At 39.0% G+C, this 9,926-nt stretch overlaps 1 protein-coding gene and 1 long non-coding RNA gene across 2 annotated transcripts in view; one reads left to right on the top strand and one right to left on the bottom strand.

Moving 5' to 3' along the window:
- Window positions 1-682: 682 nt before the first annotated feature.
- Window positions 683-9,926, top strand: part of LOC110438807 (GTPase IMAP family member 8) — a 27,344-nt gene continuing 18,100 nt past the window's right edge. The window contains exons 1-2 of the mRNA XM_068217997.2: window positions 683-1,351; window positions 4,385-5,053. Of these exons, the coding sequence (XP_068074098.2) occupies window positions 709-1,351; window positions 4,385-5,053 (1,312 nt within the window). The 5' untranslated portion in view covers window positions 683-708. The remainder of the gene's footprint in view (window positions 1,352-4,384; window positions 5,054-9,926) is intronic.
- LOC141381083 (uncharacterized) overlaps window positions 2,804-9,926 on the bottom strand; it is a 26,324-nt gene continuing 19,201 nt past the window's right edge. The window contains exon 3 of the long non-coding RNA XR_012400691.1: window positions 2,804-4,672. This is a non-coding gene — a long non-coding RNA (uncharacterized lncRNA). The remainder of the gene's footprint in view (window positions 4,673-9,926) is intronic.

Genomic DNA, 9,926 nt, shown 5'->3' with positions numbered 1-9,926 from the left:
CACTTGCCTGCTTCCCCTGTTTATTAATCCACTGTTTGTTTGAATGAATTGATGAAAAGAGATAACCTTCTTTGTCCTCATTGTGTGACCGTGACGGGGCTGGCCCTCTACTGAAGCAATGAAGTATTGGTGCTGGCTTTCATCAGACAATAAATGAGGCAAAAAAAAAGAGATGCTAACCTTCTGTAAAATATTGACCCACAAGACTAGCATTTTGGGAAATTAGAAGCAAAGACTTTAAAGATGTGTTGGTGAATAATTTGTTTGGGTCACACCTATCATTGTTGGGATCACTCCGAACATTCAGTACTTGAGTTAATTCATTGTAAATGCAATGGACAATCTTTCGTCTTATTAATGCCTATTATTTTTGGTGATATTTTAATGTTTTTCATGTTTGTATAATTACACAGAAAAATTATTTTGATAAAGATGCAATACGTGTGTTTTTTTAAGAGTTAATAGTAAAAACTAAAGTTGTCAAACCAGCTTCAAAGCCATTTTGATTTCAATCGAAGTTTATTTGTGTAGCACTTACAATAATTGTTGTTTCAAAGCAGCTTTAAAAAAGGTGCACATTATTCCGTTACAATCAGATTAAGTTAAAGTTACTATCAAATATAAGTTGTTACACATAATGCCTAATTTCATGTCTGTTGTTTTTGTGTTTTAGTGAGTGATCTGAGGATTGTTCTTCTGGGGAAAAGCATGTCAGATAACAGACATGTGGCAAACTTCATTTTAGAGAGAGATGGGCCTGAGAGTAAAACATCAGTTACTATGAAGCTCCAGCAGTGCAGTCAGAGAATTGAAGGAAGACTGAATCACAGATATGTGATGCTCATCAACAGTCCTCAGCTGCTTCAGCCTAATCTGTCTCTTCATCAGATCACACAGACAGTCAGAGAGTGTGTGAGTCTGTCTGATCCAGGACCTCATGTCTTCATCATCGTACTGCATCTTAAAGACTTCACCGATGAGGACAGATACAGAGTAAAAGGTGTCCTGAAGGAGTTCAGTGAAGAGGCCATCAAACGCACCATAGTGCTCACGACTGATGACAAGACACATGGATCAGTGTTTAGTTATTTCTCCAAAAATACTGCAGTGAATCTGTTAATAGCGGAGTGTGGAGGAGGACATCTGCAACTGAATGAAAAAAAAACAGGATGGCGTTCTGACATACTGAAAAGGGTTGAGGAGATTCTGAAGGGAAAAAAGGAAACATATCTCACTTGTACAATATATGAAGATGTCAAACGAACATCAGAGGATAAAGAGGAGAAGAAATCTGAGGAAGAAAATTATGAAAGTTCCTATGAAAAAGATCTCAAAGAGATAAGTCATGAAGGTATTTTTATTTATTTTATCATTATTATAATTACTAATTTGACATTTTTAGTTATTTCTCACTTTTGGTCTTACAATTAATGCATTAATGTTTACTAATGAGACTTTTATCATTTAGTTTAAAACATGTTTATTTTGAACATTTAAATCCAACAAAACAATACACAAAAATGTACAGATTTCTCTTTTCACATTTGTCAAAGTACCCTTTTTGCAGCATATTGTTATACTACTGAACATTGCATTAATTCATTGTCACAAGTCTAATCTACTTAAAGTACTTATGTGAAATAGTGCACTTGCAAGTACACTTATAAAAGCAATACTAGCAGAAAACTTATTGCATAAAGCATACAATTTTACTACAAAATTTATATATTTAAAAGTATACAATTCCTTTCCGGTCCCACTTTATATTAAGTGGCCTTAACTAATATGTACTTAAACAGGAATTAATAAATTGTTACAATGTACTTATTGTGTAAATACATGTATTTACTGTGTACTTATGCTTGATTAAATACATGCATGTAATTACATCTGTAATTAATTTTTGTAATTACATTTGTAAATACACTGTTGACCATCCCTTACACCTTAACCCACCCTTAAACCTACCCATGCCACCAAACCTGTCCATAACCCAACCCCTATCCCAACTCAACAGCACCACAAGTGTTCTCAAATACATTATAAACACAGTAAGTACATTGTAATTATTTTTTGATGTAAGTACATAGTAGTTAAGGACACTTAATATAAAGTGGGACCTACTTTCCTACTTTCCTTCTGATTATTCTCTGAGCACAAACGATTTCATTGTATATTTACCACTTCTTGTTGGTATTTTCTCTTGTTGTTGAATCGCTGAATACCTCCTTCTCAATTCGAAGTCACTTTGGACAATAGCATAGCTGATGACAATTTAATGTAGCCTAAGTGTAAATGTACTTTTTCTCAGGTAACATGTTTGGCTAAAGTGCAAAGATAAGATATGTAATCATAAAGTACACTGATTCTCTAAGTTGCTTGCATTTATTTCCTATATTGTATAAACTTATTGTACATTATAATGGCCATAATTGATTATTACAAATGATATTCAGCAAAAGAGAAAAAGTATCTCAATATGTATTTGCTCTGATAATCTTTATTTTATGCATATAGTCTAACATTAAGCACATTGCTAAAACCACACAGTAAATGCTGATTTATACTTCTGCGTCAACAAACACGTATGCTACGGCGTTGACTCATAGCCCTACACCGTGGGCATCGCTGATGTGCACCTCTCAAAAAATGTAACTACACGTCGCAACGACGCGTAGCGCAAGCTCTGTGATTGGCCGGCTCGGTATCGCTGACGAGTCTGGGCAGGACCGAGAGCTGCGTGACCCCGATGGAGCGATTGTTTATAATTGTGGAGTCACGTGAAGGAGCTCCGGATGGAAAGTTTTGTTTTGTGTTTACCTCATAGTTAAAGTTGTTGCACGTCCGCCTGTTCCTGCCTCAAAATGAGCGAGTTTGAGTCACTTGTACATTCAGGAAGTGCTCAGGAAAGGCAAAACACCAGCGAAGAGACTCGACACAAAGAAACATAAACACCTCACTGCCAACTAGTGTTTCGGAAGTGTTAATGCAGACCAACAGAGACAGCGCGCAGAAGTATAAATGCACAGCTACGCGCTGTTACAGATTTGGTCCCAATTAATAGCCTCACCAACCAGCAGAGGTTCCGCTCGCCCGACTACTGAAGTATAACGAACACCATTATCCACAAGACCCCTCGGTACCTTGATTACCGTCCAGCTGAAACCTATACACACACACATATAAGCCCTTCTCGCCTGTTATTCAGTGCGAAGTCTTGTTTTGCTCTGCAGTCAATTCCAAGCGTTTCCTGCATTATCTGACTGTTTACTGTTGCTGACCCGGACCGATTGTTTGCCTGGGATTCTATGCCGCCTGCCCAGATCCTACCCTGTATACTCGTCTATGTATTCCTGCTGCCTGCCTACAACTTTGCTTGTGACCGACTTTGAGTGAGTACCTTGATTTACCCATCTTGACTGTGAAATGTACACCTGCTTGTTTATTTGTGTCATTTTCAATAAAGATGCTGCAAATGGATCCTGCTTCGTCTGACTCTTCATCACACGCACGTTGCATGCGCCGTTGGTTACGCCGGTCACTTGACGCAGAAGTATAAACCAGGCTTAAGCCTAATGTTTCATATTTTTCATTAAAAATGAAAGGAGGCAGTTAAACTAAGAGGCTCCCTTTTGTAATAAATGTGCATTGTGAAATTATGGTCATATAGATATGTACACAATGCCTTAACATTTTGTTAACATCAAACTTACGATGTTTATTTTATTGTTAAGATTTGTTAATGTTATAAAGGTACACTATTCCATATATATCAAAAAAAAAAAAAAAACATTCCCATTTCTAACACTTGTTATAAGCCCCAGAAATACAAGTCTGAATTTGTGTACTTGATATTGAGAAATGGCCCAAATCAGGAAGAAAATATCGGCATCTATGCCTTCATTTTCAAATGTCTCAGATTTCCTCTATTCACACAGACACAAGCAGCAGCATTTTAAAACAAACATGGCCTCTTCAGCTTTTGTAAAACTCTCTCTCTCTCTGGGGGTAGTATGGACGGAAGGTATAACCATAGCAAAATTTATGCATTTTAAAACTAAAACATTTTATTATAAACTGGGCCTTAGTTCATCCAATTCACCTATAGCGCATGTCTTTGGACTCTGGTGAAAACCTGAGCACCCAAATGAACATTGCAACACATGCAAACCTTACACAGAAATGCCAAATGGCCCAGCCGGGTCTCGAACCATATGTGAGGCAATGATAACCATATACTTGTTATAAATGTAAAAAATAACAGCAGCTATAAAGAATTACACTGATAAATGATTTAAAGAAATCCATAATAAAACTTTAAAAAGGATACATTCACAGCATGAGTGTGAACATTGTCCTCTCATGTTTCTTATGTGTTTTTCAGAGTCAACACATGCATCTGGACAACAGAAGCTGAATCTGGTTCTGTGTGGAAGTAATGCTACACATACAGTCTCAGTGTCGAAGCTTCTCTGTCATTCCAGTCAGACAGACGGCACTGAAGAGTGTGTGAAGAAACAGAAGAGTCATGGTCGTCAGATCAGTCTTGTGAATCTTCCAGCTCTCAGTCGTCTCTCAGAGGAGGAAGTGATGCATCACACTCTCCGCTGTGTGTCTCTCAGTGATCCTGGAGTTCATGCTTTCCTCATTATTGTTCCTGTTGGTCCACTGACTGTTGAAGATAAAGCAGAGATAGAGAAGATCCTGAAGATATTTGACTCTAGAGATCACGTCATTCTGCTCTTCACAAAAAAGCCCACTGATGATGGAATTGCTACTGATCTTGTGGACATCTACCCAGATTGTCAGGAGTTGATCAGTCTTTGTGGAAGTCAGTACAGAGTGATTGGGTTAAAGGAACATGAAGAGTCAAGACAGATCCCAGAACTGCTGGAGTATATAGAGAAGATGGAGACTGAACCATATTCACCTCAGATATGTGTGGAAGCCCAAGAGAACAGAGTCAGACGAGAACTGGAGGAAAAACATAAGAAAGAAATCGAACAACTGGAGAGTAAAATCAAAGAGTTGGAAAGCAAGATTCCGTCAGAAGGTGGGGTGTTTTTATTGTGCAGCTATGAAATAACATAGTAGGCAAAAGTAACAAAGTAAGGCAACAAAGTTGCAAATTGGCATGCTCAAGTTGTTTCTAGAACAAACGTATGGCAAAACAAATAAATAGGCTACTGTGTGTGTGTGTGTGTGTGTGTGTGTGTGTGTGTGTGTGTGTGTGTGTGTGTGTGTGTGTGCGTGCGTATTGTCAAACCTAAGGCTCCAACGTTTCGCTTTACCAAATATTAGAAGTAGTTGCATGTACTTTCTACGTGTCTACAGTTTTTTTTTTTTTTTCAGACAGCTAGACACAACTCAAAGACCCAGTGCTTTTGCTTTTTATTTTTCTCCATGCTTTAAGTTTGTTTCCGGTTGTCACTTTTCTGTTGCATGAAAGCATGATTGCATTACAAGACAGCTCTAAAATACTGGTCTTGTTTTCAATATATCCTGTATAGATAAGAAATACAAAATGATGTGTTGAATTTAGAAATTAAGGGAAAATACATAATCTCAGTAGGAAATGTAGTGGCCAACCAAAGACAGTATGAGGCTAATTTTCACTGGGGTTTTAGACTCAGATTTACACGTAAACAAGGAAACAAGGGTTTTTGAGGCTCATTGAATGTCTTGGCATGTACTGAATTCTTATTATTCAGTAATGCCTAGGTATATCCAGACTTTCATTATTTTCTATTATTATATCATTATCTCTCAAATGTCTCACCTTAAAAAATGTTTTTGTTTTTATTGATTTATTTTGCACATTTTCAACATGAACTTCCACCACTGAATCTCATTTCTATTAAAAGACAAAATCATTCACCATTCCAGAGGTCACCTGCCTTTTTTTTCTTGCTGCCCACTCCCACACACATGAAAAAAACCTGCTCCCATGAGATAAAAAAAGAAATCTAAATAACAGTTTTGAGGGAAAGAGGTCTTATACAAATATGCCTTACTACAGTCAATCACGTAAGACGGGCTCCTTGTAAACTATGTCAAAAGCAGTGGAATCTTCACACATAAATGAGAGATACACATGAGAAAAATACCTGCAGATAAACTTTCCAACTCATTTTGAAAACAAATTCATAGAATTCTCCCAACAGAGCATGCAATACGCCAGCTCTTCCCGTGTCCACTATTATTACAAACAATGACCATAGCTGCCCACACGCCCACAAACGAATACAGAGCGTTGACCAGAAAGGTTGTTTCATTTTTATTCAATTAGTCGTAATTATGACCTATTATGACCTACTATGACCTATGTTATACATCTTATTTATTTAATTTTTTAATATATTTTACCATAGTTGAACCAGTCAAAGTTTGGAAAAAGCTAAATAAAACTGAAATTATTTGGTCAAAAAAAAAAATAAATAAATAAATAAATAAATAAATAAATAAATATATATATATATATATATATATATATATATATATATATATATATATATATATATATATATATATATATATATATATATATATACACAAGGTCTGAAAATAACATTTTGATTTTAATTAATTGTGGTTATGTTAAAAATAGGATTTATTCTTGTGTTTAAAGCTAAAGTGTTTAAAGTTAAAGCTGAGATCACTCAAAACAAACTTAACGAATTGTTAATTGTTGTATTTTTTTCTTTGAATGAGAGAACAGAAAAGTTTTCAGATAATTTGGAAGTAAATATTCTAGTCTACCAGACTGCTTACTCAAAAGTCTTGTTCAGGCACATTTGGTGAGTTTTTTTAACCTCATTTCAGCTACATTTTTTCTCCAAACTTACTAACCGCACATTATTTTTTTTCCCTAAAAAACGCAAGCACGTACATCAGTATTTCTCACATATTATTGTAGCACAGTTTGTGCTGAATACAAATAAAATACATGTTGGTCAATACTATGTAATGAGCAGCTGAAATAAGCACAAATGTCAGGGCATGTCAAAACATCTCATTTGCATTTTTTTAAAGTGAAGTTTATGTATAAACATATTTCGAGAGGATCACGTGCTTATGATTGCTAGCGGCTGGATCCGCATTATCCAATTCACTACGCTCCAATCAGATGACTCCTAAACCACTATAAATACCTTGGGTTTCATTCCACTGCTATCTTTGTTTTGAAGAGCGAAAGCAAGCCAGCAAGCCAGCTAACCAGCAAGCCAGCTAACCAGCAAGCCAGCTAACCAGCTAACCAGCAAGCCAGCTAACCAGCAAGCCAGCTAACCAGCAAGCAGCTAACTAGCCAGCAACCCGTCCAGCCAGGCAAGTCATCCAGCCAGCAAGCCATTCAGCCAGCAAACCAACTTTCACCACCATTACCATCAACCTCTTATCAAGTCACCACTCCGCTAATAACATCAAGACCATGAGCAATTTCGACAACAACAACAACAACAACAACAACATGACTAAAAACCAAGAGAACAATCCTCAAGACCTCCCCACTAACATCGTTACCCCCTGGCAACACACCAGCTTGCAACACAAGACCCTCAATCTCAAAACGAAGACCTAACAAGAGGATGAAGAATTACCCACTCCGCTATCATCAGACCACCCTGCCACAGATCACCATCGCCAGCAACATCCAGAACAAATAATGTTTCTCCTACCTCTTCTTACGCCTCCGCCTCCTCCTTCATCCAGCCTTTGAAAAGAATAACAGTCACAGAACTCAGGAAACTCCTAGCCGATCTTGGCATTCACGCTCCCCGAAACCTCAACAAACCGGAACTGTTTAAATTATACACTTACGCCACTTCAGACTCTCACCCCTCGCTCAGCCCATCTGCCAGATCAAACACTCAGAAGAACGGTTCTCGCTACACTCCCTATACACAACATCCCCGCTCACAAACCGGGAAAAGGAAATCAAAACAAAAACACGTCTCAAGCCACACCCCCTCAGAACAACACCCTTAGGAAAGCCGGCAACCCCAAATTACGTCACCTTCAATCCTCCAGCAAGACTCCAATCAGGATCCCAACAACGCCACTCACTCTCTCACTCAACCCGGATCCGCACCCTTCTTCTGGCCGCCTGCTCCCTCTAGCGCCCAAACCAGTCCTCACATGCCTTCTACCTCAGCCTCTCATTTCCACCCTAACTCTTCTGTTCCTCCTGCATTTCCTCTAAACCAATCTTTCCCTCCTCAACCCTCTACCTCTTACCCTCTGCCTTCAGTTCCAACCTTTTCAACTCAACCCACTTTCCTCCCTCCCTCTTCCCTTCCCCTCGCTCACACCAACACTGAACCTGTCACTCATCCTACTCTCCCCACACCAGTTTCTTCGCCACGCCCCCATTCATTCTTTACACAGCCACACCCCTCCCTCCGCCTCAGAACGCTCTAGCCATGGAACCACCTCCAGTCTCCAATACAACAAGAAATCAAATCCTATCAGGTGCAGATATAGATCTCTTTTCACTCCTTTAACCTATTACACCTCCGGCGGCAGAACGCCAGGTAAATTGCGGCGATTTAACAGTCGCACTTAAACCACCATCCAACACCCATTCTCGCACCTTATCTTTGGCCGAATTCTCCATAGCCTTCGCTTGCTTCACTGACGTCATCTGCTCAGTCTTCCCCCATAGGAGACGCAAACTGAATGACTACATGGCTATTATAGCCGAGCTAGCGCTCTCCTATGGGGGTACACATTTCTACACGTATCATAAATTGTTCTCCGCTAAATGCGCTATCAGATTGACTCAGTGGAACCAAATTTCTTACTGGGGGGCCATAGATCTTGAACTCCAAAACCGAGTCTTTTTAGGATGCCATAATTTATCTTGCGCAGTCTGCCGCTCCAGTCTTCACCCCACCACATCCTGCCCCTTCATCACTCTCTCCTCTGATTCTGCACAACCTCTTAAATCCACTAGTTACGTTCCCCGTCTACCCAGCGATAATCTGCCTTCTCTTCTCTCTCCATCTCCTTCCTCTAATCGTCCTATCTGCCAAAACTTCATTATCAGCAGGTGTTACACGGCTCCTTGCAAATTTGTACATTTATGCAGCTACTGCAGAGGCGCTCACACCAAAGTGATTTGCCAGGTGTTAAGAGCAAAGAATAAAAAAAAAATACTTGTCAACTCCTGTGAATGTTTCTCGACTTGCCTTTGAATTGCGCTGTCACGCTGATAATACTCTGATTTTCTGATTTCAGGTCTAACCCACAGATTGAACCCGGGCGTTTCAGCTCTCCCTACCTTCAACTTATTCTGTCCTAATCTGCAATCCACTACTACCGATCCCGAAACTATTGATACGTTAATCAAAAAAGAAATTGACAATAAATTCATAATAGGACCTTTTCCTGCACCACCTTTCAGCATTTCTCGTATTACTCCTATCGGTGTAGCAACTAGGAAATTCTCTAACAAAAAACGATTTATTATCGATCTCTCCGCTCCGCATAATTCTATATTTCCTAGCATTAACAGCACCATTCCATTAGACAAATACTCGCTGAATTACCATCATATAGACCAAGCAATTTTGCTCATCAGAATAGCCGGTCGCAACGCTTGGCTCGCATAAATCAACATTTCATCCGCCTTTAAAATTATGCCAATTTAGCCAGACTTCTGGCACCTCTTTGGCATTTATTGGCGCTCACAATTCTACTTTGCAGTCCGATTAACTTTTGGCTGCAAAAGTAGCCCCAAAATTTTCGATATGCTTTCAGAAGCATTATGCTGGATTTTATCTAACAACTACGAAAATCCATCTCCTCGATGATTTTCTCCTCATTTCCCCACCCTCTTCGCCCCCAGCTAAACACCTATCGATCACCCAAAAGGTTTTCGAAGATCTAGGCATCCCCCTCACAGAGGAGAAAACAGCCGGTCCCAG

Source organism: Danio rerio, chromosome 3, assembly GCF_049306965.1.
Source record: "Danio rerio strain Tuebingen ecotype United States chromosome 3, GRCz12tu, whole genome shotgun sequence".
Lineage (NCBI taxonomy): Eukaryota > Metazoa > Chordata > Actinopteri > Cypriniformes > Danionidae > Danio > Danio rerio.
The sequence above is the reverse complement of the archived record's forward strand: the minus strand, read 5'-3'. Positions and strand labels throughout refer to the sequence as shown.